Source organism: Malus domestica, chromosome 14, assembly GCF_042453785.1.
Source record: "Malus domestica chromosome 14, GDT2T_hap1".
Lineage (NCBI taxonomy): Eukaryota > Viridiplantae > Streptophyta > Magnoliopsida > Rosales > Rosaceae > Malus > Malus domestica.
This window is the reverse complement of record NC_091674.1, coordinates 19,517,007-19,531,516: the sequence shown is the minus strand read 5'-3', so window position 1 is coordinate 19,531,516 and position 14,510 is coordinate 19,517,007. Positions and strand designations below refer to the sequence as shown.

General features: G+C 34.9%; 1 protein-coding gene across 1 annotated transcript; it reads right to left on the bottom strand.

Annotated features, from left to right (window-relative positions):
- Positions 1 to 7,263: 7,263 nt before the first annotated feature.
- Positions 7,264 to 8,208, bottom strand: LOC114820912 (uncharacterized). Its single transcript, XM_029092242.1, has one exon. The coding sequence runs from the start codon at positions 8,206 to 8,208 to the stop codon at positions 7,264 to 7,266; it is 945 nt and encodes a 314-aa protein (XP_028948075.1).
- Between the last annotated feature and the right edge of the window lie 6,302 nt (positions 8,209 to 14,510).

The window sequence follows — 14,510 nt, the reverse complement described above, 5'->3', positions numbered from 1 at the left end:
TCTTTCACCGCCGTCTGTTGTCGGCAAGTCGCCGAAGATTGTAGAGAAACCCAAAAAATGATCAGAGTCCTCCCTAGTTCGATGTTTAACAAATTCTAAGCCAAAGTTCATTAATACAACTCAAATAACATGCAGGAGCTTACCCCACATATTAGAGGTTGAAAATTAAGAAAGTGCGGCAAGTTGCCGGAGATTGTAGAGAAACCCAAAAAATGATCAGAGGCCTCCTTTGTTCGATGTTTAACAAATTCCAAGCCAAAGTTCATTAATACAACTCAATTAACATGCAAGAGCTTACCCACATATTAGAGGTTGAAAATTAAGAAAGTGCGTCTAGACCCACTTAGGTGTCCGCCTAACCCGCTTAACCCATCTAGGCACCCCGCCTAGGTTGCGACTCTTACTTACACAAAAAATCAATAACTTTCATTTTGCGTTTTAAGAGACTTGTTGAATACTTGGATAAGCACTCAATTTATGCTTGTACCCCATATTTTCAATATGCTCAATACTTTATTATTTACATGTCATTTTATTTTACAATTTATATATCATAATATAATTCTGTGTGTTTTTTAGGTATAAATAGGTACTTATTTATACAATATACAACAAATTTACTTAAATCCGTCTAGGCTGCCTAGGCTTTAGGCCCCAGCCCGCCGTCCGACTAGCGTCGTCTAGCGTCTTTTAGAACCTTGATATTTTCAATAGAGCAGTTCACGAGTCTGAGAGAATTTTACAAATTTTCTACTTCTATTTTTGTTTAGTTACGCTTTTTTTTATCTTTTTTCTTTTTTGTCTTTTTTTTTAAATTATGTGTTTCTTTTTCTTTATATATATATATATATATTTTTTTTTTGTATGATATACGGCCTTTTAAACTTTTTTTTTTTTTTTTTTTTTTTGAAAATCTAAGAAAAGTAATTTGGCGACTTTCTTTTTATTTCTTCCGCCCAACTAAATAGATATCATGTATGTTTATTCTCACATGCACTTAAATTCATGGTTGTGGTTGGTGACAGCTGCATAATTCTAATCATGGGGGTCCTATGTAAAAGAAAATAGTGCCCCATTGCACAATTTTTTTTAGGATTTTCAATTCGACATCGAGCACTTTGTGTGCATGTCGTTCTATGCCAAGTTATTATGTGCTTGTACTAACATATGTCGACATCTGGTTAGTGTTCTTGAGTGATCTTAGTGATTTTTTTCGAGATCCGTTGTTGAGTGATATTGAGATGTGCCAAACAGGCATTTTATTGAACATTTAGTGAGTACAACAGGATCTTATACGAGACATTCGAAGGGTTCTCGAAGGGTTCCTGGAGAACATTCGCCAGTTATTTCTCCGATCAGTCAGATCACCATATGGATTCATCTCTGGTAGTGGAATAAGCCTGTCATGAAGATTCTTCTTTTACAGCAGACATCCAAGTTATATGGTACAATTGTAATTACATTGATAATATCGTCAAATATTAGCATAATATTATAAATGTAGATCAGAACTCGATACCGAAGTATTCTTTAGTTGAATATGTTGAGTTAAACTACTAACAACAAAAATGAGTGTTTTTTACTTTTTTTGATCATTTCATAAAGGATAATGTTTGGGAAACCAAAATTTTAAATCAGATTTACAAACCAAATCATATGGTTGTTGATGATTTGATTATTACTTAGGGGTTGATTAACCGACTTACATCATATTGGTGACACATTATTTAGTTTGTAAATTTGGTTTAAAATTTTAGTTCTTCAACATGGAGTATGATTTTCTTCCTTTCTATTCTCATTCCCTTCTCTTCGCTTCTCTTACACTTTATTTTTTGTCTTATTATCTTTGAAAAAAATCAATATAAGATGTTAACGTAGTTTAATCGGAACCATTTAAAATAGAAGTGGAGGAAAAGGGAAAGAGATTGAGAATGAAGAACCCTCCTCCGTCCAACATATGCTGCTTTGGAAATGAGAGCTTTTCTCGCTTAAGCACGTGGATTTTACCCAAAGGCTGCATCTGGGCTCTGTGAATAGACAAATCGATGCAAACGACGTGAACGGCGATATTAAAAGTGAATATTAACGTATTTGGTACCTAATAAAAATAAGTTTTAAAAAAGAACTTTGTTCTTACTAGTTCGGGTTTGAGAAGGATGAAAAACCCAATCTTGCTCGAAATACTTGTTGAATTTTGGGGAATTAAAATGATTTTGTTGGCCTAATAAATAAAATAACTTTCTTCATTCGTTGCTTTCTTTTCAGTTTTATTAAGGTATGAAACTTGGGATTTAAAACAGACTCTCATTTGGAGACATAGTAAAGAAACACAAGACTTTTATTTCAACAAAAGAAAAGAAAAAGGAATTTTAAAGAGCGGTTTAGTAACCATTTTGCTTCTTCTTTTTTTTTTTCCACATTTTGCGCAAGTTACAGAGAAAACTGCATAGAAAAAAATGACGATTGGAAGTGTGCATGAAGGATGATGGGGAGATGCAAAATAGAGTAGAAAAAAAGAAACCAAAACCCATTTTGTACTCTTACCATCGGAGACTTATAGCTCAACTAGTTAAAACGTCTACCCTATGACGGTTATCATGGATTTAAATATTTCTCCCTCAATATCGTATGTACAAGCCAATATACCGAAATTTGAAATTTTGAAGTGAGTACTTGGCCAATTTATAGGTTGTTCATTTACTCACCTTGTCACAAGATTTGATGAACACCCTTAGGAGAGAATCCTACTCCTTTTAAGCTACTTAGTACTACGGTCTAGTAGTATTCTTCTTTATTTGTAAGTGAGAGGTTTTATGTTTAATTCTCGCTAAAGATAAATTTGAACGATATTATTGCTAACCCATTGTGAGGCAAACCCACCCTCTTTTCTTAATGTAGATAATATCGTTTGTTAAAAAAAAAAAAGTCTGATGAACACCCGTTTTAGGAGGGACACCCCAACCGTTGGTCTGATACTGCTAGGTCATTTAAGAGGCTTTACCGATCTAGAGGACAGAGGTTGTGTCACGAATGGCCTTGTATACATAAAACCTGGCCCAATTTCCATCCAACATGGAAGCCTTCCAGCCCCACTCCATTATACTCATTAAGTCGATATCATTATCTCCCTTTATTTTGGGGCCCATCACATCATCCATAACCAATCATGATAAATCATTAAGAGTGAGCTAAGCTTCATATTAGGATTTAAATTTACCTTTTGCGTGAATCAAAATTAAAATATCTCATTTATAAGTAAAGAGAAATATCATCATTAAACTAAAGTACTAAGTGTCTCGAGTCTTATTTTTGAGTTTTGTGTCTAGCACTTAAAAAAAACTAGCTCATAATTTTTTTTTTTGAACAAACGATAGTATTTACACTAAAGAGGAGAGGAGCAACTAGCACATAATTTTAAATATGCTATAATCCTAAATAGTTGTTTGTATCATAATTGACGGAGCTAAGAATGTCATTGCGGCCGACTAGAAGCAATACTGCAAATAGCAGGCACTGATTGATACCTGTATGAAAATATTATTTTTGAAAGTGTTGAATGGCACAAATAGACTACTAAATTACAGGCGTTTACCAAAAAAAATAAAAAATAAAATAAAATTATAGGCACAAGTGAACTATCCTAAATGCAATATTTTTTTTAACAACGATATTATCTACACTAAAGAGAAGGGGGTTAGTATAGCCTCATAATGGGTTAGCAATAATTTGGTTTAAATTTGTCTTTGGCAAGAATCGAACCGAAGACCTCTCACTTACAAGTAAAGAGGAATATCAGTACTAAGCGGCTCCTGAACAGAAATTTTGGCATCCATAAAAATCATAGTTACATTAGGGACCAGTGGCAATCTTCTTTATGTTCAATAGAGAATGATCTGCATTAGTATGTAATCATCTTTTTGTTGTAGTTGTATAAACTAAACTACATATTAAAGGGTAAAATGAATAATACCATGATTGACTTTTTAATATAAAAATGTGATTTTTCGTTAAAGTGAACAGTACCGAGAGCTTTTTGTTAAACTTCCCTTTATATTATAAATGGTCAATTGACCTACACCGTCAAAATGGTCCTTGAAATTGAAAATTTATCAATATAATCCCTGAAAACAGGTGTCACAAATCAATATGGTCCTTATATCACAATTCCGTCAAAACTTATGTTATGTTCTGATGTAGCACATAAATTGGCCCCACAAGATATAAGAGTTTTTATCACAAATTGTCCCTACATTTGACCCGCACCATCAAAATGGTTCCTGAAATTGAAAATCTATCAACATGGTCCTTGAAAATAGGTGTTGCCAATCAATGTGTCATCTTATCACAATTCTGTAATCTTCTGTTATGTGTTGATGTGGATTTAATAATTAATTAAAAAAGTCAAAAAGCGGTTTTTGCACAAAGAGCTCAAGGCAGAGCTCACCATTCTCCACGTCACCAAGATCACCGAGGGAGCGCCTAACAAGCTCTCCAAGATTAAAGTTGTGAGGTTGTCGATCGCCCAAATATTAACCGTACAGTCACAACAGTCGTCACCAATCCAAGCTGTCACCAAAGATAGTCTTAATCCTTGTCCAATTCGATTAAGGGTGTCGAAAGGTGTGAAAATGAGTGTCTTAAGTTTTTTTTTTTTTTTTTTTTGTTCTGGAGAAAAGACGATGAAGGCTACCATAGATGGAGGTAGAATAGTATGGATTGGGATCGGAGGTGATTGCGCGACTGAGTTTCTAGATTGACAACTTTTTTAATTAATTATTAAATTATTAGACATATTTCTAATTTATTTTTTATTTAGTTAGATTTGTGGGCCCATTTATGTGTCAACTCAACACATAACAAAATTTTTGACATAATTATGACTAAAGGACCACACTGATTTGAGACATCTATTTTCAATGACTACATTGATCGATTTTCAATTTTAGGGACCATTTTGATGGTATAGGTTAATTTTAGGGACCATTTGTGATTAAAAAAAAAAGACTTGTGAGATCCATTTATTTGTCACATTAGCACATAACAGATTTTTTTGCAGAATTGTGACGGAATGATCACATTGATTTGTAACACCTATTTTTAAGAACTACATTGATTTGTAACACCTATTTTTAAGAACCACATTGATCGATTATCAATTTTAGGGATCATCTTGATGGTGTAGGTCAATTTCAATGACCATTTGTGATAAAAACCCTTAATATAACTTCTTTTGTCAATAAAAAAAAACTAATGAAATTACTATTATAACCTTTAAGACATAACTGGAAAAAAAATATTAGAAGAGGAAAAAAATATGGGTATTAAAGTAATTTCACACAACAAGTATTTACCCTTTTTTTTTCAACCTCACAAATATGTCTCTCTATCACTACCCACTAAACTCATTCTCTCTCTTTCTCTCTTTCTCTATCCTTAACTGCCAATCCCCTTAAAAAAATAACTCCTCCCATCAAAAAATTGAAAACAATATTTATGAAAAATAAAATTATATTTCTCACACAGAATATGTGTGGCATTTGCTAGTAATTATATCATAATTTCTAGAAATATAATTATGAATATGAATGTAGGGATGAATTCTAGGCCTGTATTCCACACATCACGTTTTATGTTCAATTCTTGTTGTTGGTGAATCACACCATGGTGGCTAGAAGGAGGCTGAAATGGCTCTGTGAATCTTTCCAGCCTTCAGAAGGGTGTACTGTTGTGGCGAAATTACCAGCTGATCTCCTTTTTAAAAAGAAGAATATGAATGTGCCTATAGCGTTAGTGTACTTGTGCGTATACAAAATGAACGTAATCAAAATATTAAAATTTGAATTCAGTGTAACATTTGGTTTTAATGAAACTAACAATTTTATTGAAGGATGAAAATCTAAATGGCTTCTTTGTTTGGGTAATGCAGAGAGACCAAATATTTAAATCAAATTTTGTAAACCAAATAATATAGATGTTGATGATTGAATTATTATTTAAGTGTTGATTAACATGCTTATTTTCTACTGATAACATATTATTTGATTTGTAAATTTAGTTCAAAAATTGATCTTCCTAACTTTATTTTGTTTTCTAGTGTTATCATCATCATTCATCATCATCATCATCTCATTAGGTCCCTCCTCAGCAAGTATTGTATTCGAACCGCTTAGATTGACAGAGACATTGGATAAATGCATTTCACCAACTAAGTATCTCCATCACCAAGTTCTAATGTTATTTTGTAGTCCTATCTGTAAAATATCATGGATTGTGTCCTTTTTCAAACATGCACCGTCGCAGCCACGGAAGTGGGGAGCAACTTGTATAAAATTAGTTTATCGTTTTGTGGTGTCATGAACTATAATTTAACATTACATTACAAGAAAGTACACATAATATTATATTATTATTATAATTAGACTGAAAGATTATGATGACTGAATTGACTCTATTCTCCAAGCAGACCCGTACTAAATTAACAAGCTAAACAAAACCCGGATTATTAGAGGTTGTGTTATCAATGTAAGAAAATAGCTACTTCACAAAAGCAAAAGTTAAGAGTGCGCAACCTAATAGTTTAGGGTTTAGGTTGAACAATAACCTAAAGGTTGAAAATATTAGTGTGGTGTTACCAACTAACTGACGCCCGTATATATATATATATATATATATATATATATATATATATATATATATATATATATATATATATATATTTATATTCATATATATTTTTGGTTTAAGAGATATCTATCATGTTGTCACTCTCATATATATATAATATGTTAATTAATTTTATTGTAACCATAAATTTGACCAAGGCACACATATATTGACCAAATATGGTAATTAACCATGATTAAAATTGTCATAGTTGCTAATTAACACCTAAACGACATGATAAATTGATAAATGATAGATTGGATTTTAGTACAATATATAATACAAAGAAAAACTAATAAAAATAATTTGAAAATTTTGAGTTTTAACGATAAGGACAAAATAAAAAATAAAATAAATAGTACCATGATTGATTTTTTAGTATAAAAATATGATTTTTCGTTAAAATAAACAGTTACATACACTTTTAGTTAAAGTTCTCATAATACAATCTATATACATATCCTTAGAAAAAGACTATATTATATTCATATGAAAAAGGTAAAAACGTATTACATACGGACACACACACACACATATACGTCTGCAAAAATTCGTATTTATTCATATTCTACAGCTATATCTAATAAAAGTATTAATTAATTAAGCACATGAAATACCAATATTAGCAGTCCTCGAAGCTGTAAATCGCTCTGATCCCGTTCTTCTTACGAACGCCCCAATCTCTGGGGAGAGACCACCGAAATCAAACTCGTGAGGAATCATTTCTGGAATTGTCGTAAGTGCACCTGTCGTGTTGTACACAACGTAAAATCCATCCTTGGTATTTGCTTGATGATGATCTTGGACTTTAAAAACGACACCAGAATTGTTACTGTTACTTGGTTTGGTATTAGGCTTGAACACAGAGCGCAGGAGCTTTTGAATCGAACGGGAGAGCTTGTTTGATGAGGGTTTTTTGCTGGAGGCTGTGATGGCTGGTTGCGGCGGCGGAGGAGGAGCTCGGCGGTCGGATAGATGAGGCATTGACATGGTTCTGCATGATATGGCCGAGTCCAGTTGGCGTTTGAACGAGTCGAGCTCGAACGAGTCGTATAGTGAGCTGCCACAATCCCATACAGGCTTAAGCTTATTGGCTGCTACAACTTTGGGTTGATTTGCTTTGGAGTCTTGAGCTTTATTTTGATTCGAGGTGGGACGAGAGTCGAACCCTTGCTGCGAGCGTCGACGAGGGTTCGAGGATAAGTGCTCTTTGGCCCCAACGCTATAAGCTCCTCCTCCGTCCATTACTTTAGATTGGTTTATTGCTTTATGCTCTTGATCAATTTTCTTTTGATTCAGCTGAGGGGCAGGACGAGAGTTAAACTCTTGCTGTGAGCGCAGCCGTAGGTTTGAGGATAAATTCTCTTTAGCACTAACGCTATAAGCTCCTCCAACTTCCGTTGCTTTAGATTGAGTTATTACTTTGTGCTCTTGATCAGCTTTCTTTAGAAGGGCATAACGAGAGCCGAAGTCTTGATCTGATTTTCGACGCGGGGTTAAGGATAGGTGCTCCTTACCGCTCGAGCTATACACACCAACCTCCATCACTTTCTTGATTGGTCACAGAGAAAGATCTAGAGAAATAAAAAGTAGAGAGGAGGGGGGGGGGTGGTGGTGGTGGCGGCGGCGGTGGTAAGTTGAGAAGGTTTGAGAGAGAGGTTGTATATATGTAGTCGTTCGGGATTTGAAAAATGGTTGGTGAAGGATCAAACGCGTTAGTTATGAGTTTTATGGTGACATGAAAGTAAAAGAGGGAGATGAGGGTAGCTGCTTGCAAATTTCTATCTTCACGGCCTTCATACGTGGACCATTACTTTTACTTTCAGCCTTTTGCTGTGTGCAAACCTTTCCCAATATAAAGAGAGACTGAGTTGGCCTTTGACTTTTCTGTGTTTCATAGTTGCAGTTGTGTTATCATTAGTATTATGATCGTGATTATTATTAATATTTATTATTATTCATTACCAAAATGTGGGAAGCAAGAAATAGAAATCAAAGAAGAAAGAAATATGTTAACAATAAACAATCTTTTAAAGTTATGATCATATACGCTCAACGAAGCTTAATCAAGCTGTTTAGAACAGTTTGCTTCTTTTTTGCATCTAAGTTCGAATTTTTCTTAATGTAGTTTAAATGTATTTAGTGTAGAATGTCAAATCTTCCTTCTGTCTTGACAATTTGTTCCCCGGTCATTGAATGGCAAATGATTTTTAACTTCATAAAATAGTTGTTATGATTAGATATGGAAGGTAATGGAAGCAACTGGTGTGAGTATGACTACTTTTTCATTGTCTTTGTTCATACTAATCAGCAGAAGTATATATATATTATACATATATATTACCGTAATATATGTATTTACCAGTTTTTTTAATATCAATTTGCTGATTGGTATGTTGCATAGACTTTGTTTAGAGATTCCAGATCGAACTTTATTCAAGTAAATAATTGAACATGACATGCACGATCAATTAAAAAAGTCGTTTCTCTTGCTTAAGATAAAACGCCAATGCAAACCAATTTTCATTGCAAACAAAGGGACAAATAAATCATATTCGAAGATTCCTAAAATACAGAAAATCGTATCCGAAAATAGAACACAAATCCTAACGGAGGAGGTTCCTTGGAAACAAGAAAAGCAAATAGACATACAGTCATTAGTCTAATGACAAATAATATCGAGAAAAATGAGAGAAAAACAAATAAAGAATTGTTGAAATCCCACTGATCGTATCTTCGAAAAAAGAAAATTTTTAATATTATAACCTCACTCTATTTAATACCAAATTATTTTATCCGTCCTTCTGATAATTCTACCAGAATAAGATTTATTGTTGAAAATACTGTAATTGGAAATACATTGGGTTATGTCTATATTCACAAAAAAAAAATGCATGTTCTGTTGTAAAATCGACTGTGGGTGCAGTGGAATAAATGAAACAAGACACAAAATTTACGAGGGGGCAGCAGTGGTGCTTTCATTATAATTTGAAATAATAGGAGTACAAAGATAACCCTCTCTATTATCTCCTCTCATCTTCCTCTCTTTTCTCTCTTTCCTTTCCTTCCTCTCTCTCCCGTGAGTCCCTCACATTCATCTCCAATTCTTCCTTTTTTTTTTATCACCCCTTTTGAACACTTGTAATGCTCTATTTATAGAGCAAACAAAACACTATTAAACTTGTGAAATGTTTACTATGTGCATGTGGGGTTACTATGTGCATGTGGGCATACATACACAATTTACAACACTCCCCCTTGGATGCTCACATAAGTCTTCAATTGACTCGTTAAGATCTTGATCTGTTTTGGATGCTCCCCCTGATTTCAAATCATTTAGGTTGATCGTTGATCGTTCTGCTTTAGTCTCTTAGTAAGAAGAGTTGCTGAAAGAGTTGCTTTACTTGTTGTTAACTTTCCACAGGCTTTTTCTTGAACTGGGTTGTAGGACTTTCTGCTAGACTAGCATCCAAAGGTCTGAATTTACTCCTTTTATCTGGAACGGAATTTGATTCAAAAGTAGTGAACACTTGATCTTGAATCGGACTTGTGATTTCTTCAAAGACCTTCGAGGCTTGATCTTGAATGAAATTGGACCATGAGGAGCTTCATGTGGCAAGTGATCTTTAGTTTTGTCAGGGATGAATCAGCACGCGTTTGTTGCGCTTGTCTCCACATGCTTCAATGTATCATTTTCACTTTCCTTACTTGCTCCCCTTGCTTAAGTAGTATTTTCCCTGCTTTTCCCCCCATGCATGTGTGGCATCTTCTCCGGCAGTATTTGCCCTCTGATGCCAGAGTGGAGTGCAAACCTTGCATTTGGATGGTTCATCACTTCTTGGTGACTGGAGACCCAGCTCCAACCGTTGAAGATGACTACTCGATAGCAACACTAGGTAAGCAATCAGGAAAGGTTCCAGGCAGTCGGTTCCTTACCGGGAGTTTGAGTGGAGGTTCTGACATATTGCTTTCTTTATCCTTGTCTTCGCAGGCAAGAACAAGGACAAAGGAAATGACAGGGAGATTGCATGATATGAGATAATCTTGCTCTGGTCCCTGAAGATATGTGATAATCTTGCTCTGGTGTGACATGTTTGAAGAGGTATTCTCGGAGAGAAAGAAAACTGAGTATTTCGAGATGCTATGTTGAAGATGCATTCTCGGAGATGAGGAAGAGTTAGGTATTCTTGCAGTGTTGCAGGTCTGCCTTGTTATGGAGAACAGAGGTCGACATATATAGAGATTTCTCAATAGCAAGTGGTGGTGCTGTGCTTTTACTCTTGTCAGCAACTGTGGTGTAAATAGAACAGTAAGATTTACGCGTTTTCAACTTTGTCAGAGATCTTTGACAAAATTGCACGCGACATCTGAAAAAGCTGGGATTACGTCTGAAAAATGCCAACGAACTTTATTGAGGAAAATCTGGCTTTTGAAATTCGGAGAGCGATGCCTCTTCGATCTTTGAACGAGTGGCTCTGCTGCCTCTTCTTTTATAGAGACATCAATTGTGTTCAAGAGTATGCTCAGAAAGTTGCTGCCTGTAGAAATTTCCTCTATCTTGGCACTTCTGAAATTTTATTTGACCTCTGTTTTTCCTTCATCATTTCTGAAAAATGACTTGCCCATCTAACATTTGCTTAGATTTGAGTCTTAGGAGTGATACAGACGAGCAGCGTCAGGATAATATATGGCGCCCGTCCTTCTTATCTTCTAATGGTCCTCTTACGGTTGGGGACTCTGTGATGAAAAATAACATAACCGCTACTGTGGTAGCTAGGAATCTTCTCACTCCAAGGGATAACAAGATCCTTTCAGAACGGTCTGAAGAGTCGGCCGTTCAAGACTCCTTGGCTCTCAGTGTTCAGTGTGCTGGCTCTGTTTCCAATATGGGCCAACGCCTACTTGCTCAAACTCGCCAAGTTGAATTATTAATGGCGGAGGTGGCAAGTCTTAAACAAGAGATCAGAGGGCTCAAGCATGAGAATAGGGTGTTACACGTGCTTGCAAATAGTTACTCTACGAGCATGAAAAGAAAGCTCGACCAACTGCAGGAATCTGAAAGTCGAATTCAAAGTGATCACCAGAGGTTTGTTGCTAGATTCCGAAAGCAACTGATGCCTTCCCCTTCTGGTGTTTTGCTAAGTACTGGGGTGCCACATGATCAATCTCCAGTGCCTCCCCCTTCTGGGGTACTTCCGAGTACTGAGGCTTCACATGAGCAACCTTTGTGAAGGCTCCATCCTGTTTGTTTGTTTTAACTCATGTGTATGTACATATCTGTAATTTCTTGGAGATATTAATAAATAAGCTTTATTTCATTCAATGTATTGTGCCAAATACAATAAAGCATATACTTCACTAAGATGTGGTACTTCTGGACCAAGTATTAATTTATCTTTACTCTCACGAAGATAAATGATTATTCTTAGTGTCTTTATCATATGAGTATTCAACTCATAATCTTCAATCCATATGGTTCTTTTAATATCATAAATATCATGGATAAGATTCGTGTTGGTAGATTGTTCGATCTGCAGCTCGAGACAATAATTCCTTCAACACTTTATAATTTTTTCTAGACTCTTTAGGAGTCCCAATTTAATATCATCAACTCTTCAAGAGTTATAATTTAATGTCATTGACTCTTGCAAGAGATTTTAGTATGTTGCAACAATATCATAATGATAGTACTCAATAAGGCAATTTATATCATCTATTGGTATTGAATACATATTTTATGTTTTACCCTTCAGATGCTTACTTCAAGCAATTTGAATCCTTCAAGAGTTTTCTACACTTCATGATACATTTTCCTTTGGAATTTATACAGAGCAATTTGCTCCCATGTATACTTGAGGGATTTACTTATGGAGATATAATGTGGGCGACTCACAACCCTTCCTATATAATTCTCCATTCATATGAACTCGTTTACAACCTTGTGTCATATCATGTAAGTGTATTACACTGTATTACAAATGCCCATATATAACCTCCTTGGTTCAACATCCTTTGGCTATTTGTATTGTATTCAAATATATATAGGTTCATTTGCCCACGTTCTTACAAAATTGTAATGGAATTGCCTTTCTCCATTTTGGCCAATAATTTTTCTTTTGTCGACGAACAAAAGAACGTGACTCAATATTAACACAGCTCATTGATGAATTTAGTAGCTACTTGTAAAAACCAAAATTATCATTGGTTATCATCAATCCGTGATCCCATATTCTCATATGCATGCGCATGCATAAAAGCTTTTTTTTTTTTATTTCTTTTGGATATCCATTGCCTCTTCAAGGGCATTATACTATCTCTTCCAGGATAGTCGTAATTTAGAGAATTCGGATCATAACCTCATTTTGAGCGTTATAGAGCTTGGATTTTAATCTCCACTTCTAGGAGTTGAGTCATTGGAACCTATACGTCTATCATGCTACATGCAAGAGACATCAATATTCTCATGTCTGCGGATTGTCCTTTCTAGAACGTATTATCCATGCAGTGACTGTCATGCTTCTGGCATGCAACAATTATGCTTCAGGAATGCAATAGTTCAGTAGTGCCATATTCTTTTTTTTTTTTTCGAATGACTGAACCTTTTGAGTCTAAAGGTCTGCCACGCTTCAGACGTTCAACAGATAAATCATTTACTGCCTCATTATATTGTCAAATGAGGACATCAATTCTTGTAGGTACATTTGCAGTAAGTATATGTGATTTCATCACTTTCGTTGCATCATTCAATTATTCCAATTTCATTTTCTCATTGTTTGTTTCGTGAATCAAAATAAGACAAATTATCTTCGTTCTTCTGGAATGGTCTTTTCTCATCATTCTTCTGGAATGATATTTTCTCATCGTTCTTCTGGAACGATGTTATTTTCTCCCCCTAATGGCAGGAAAACTGTCTTATCAAAATCATAGTCCACAAATCATGCGGTAGACATATCCCCAGTCAAGGGTTCCAAATATTGAATGATAGATGGTGTTCAACATCAATGCCTAATCTACGATGATGCCTCATTTCAGTACGTTGTGGCAGTCTTACAGGCACATAGATAACACAACCAAAAACTCGTAAATGTATAATGTTTGGCTAGTTCCCAAACACGAGTTGTACTGAGCAATATTGATGGTTGGAAACTGGTCTCATCCGAACTTAATAATGCGTCATGTAAAATGACATGTCCCCATGTAGAAAACTGGTAATTTCGTTTTCATGAGCAGAGCGCGGGTAATCAATTTCATCCGCTTAATAAATGCTTCTGCTAAACCATTTTAAGTATGGACATAAGGAACTTCTGGTCCTTATTAAATAGTCTATGGACTGAGACTTTTATGACCTTTATTATAATTAAGTTGAGGCACTGTGACACTTCAAACTTAAGGTACTCATCAAGGAATTTCATGTCCTGATCTTCAGGATCAAAGGACTTCATGCCTAATCTTTTTGTATGATGGAACTTCGGGTCCAATCATTTTATATGATGAGGATCAAGAAACTGCAGGTTCTGATCTGATCAAGGAACTTTGGGTCTTATATATACTCATTGTAACAAAAGATAAGTACAATAAATAAATTAAAGCAATAGGCGGTAATTCCAGCCATAATGAATAAATTGCATTTAAGTAAATAAAGCTTGTGACAAGGGCTTTAATTCAGCACCATCAAAACTTAAAGCAATAGGCGGTAAAACCATCCATGGTAAATAAATTGCTTTAAAGTAAATAAAGATTGTGACAAGGGCTTTGATTCAGCACCATTCACATAAATATCAAAGCTTTAAAGCAAAGGGTAATAATTCTACCCACTATAAATAAATTGCTTTAAATAAATAGAACTT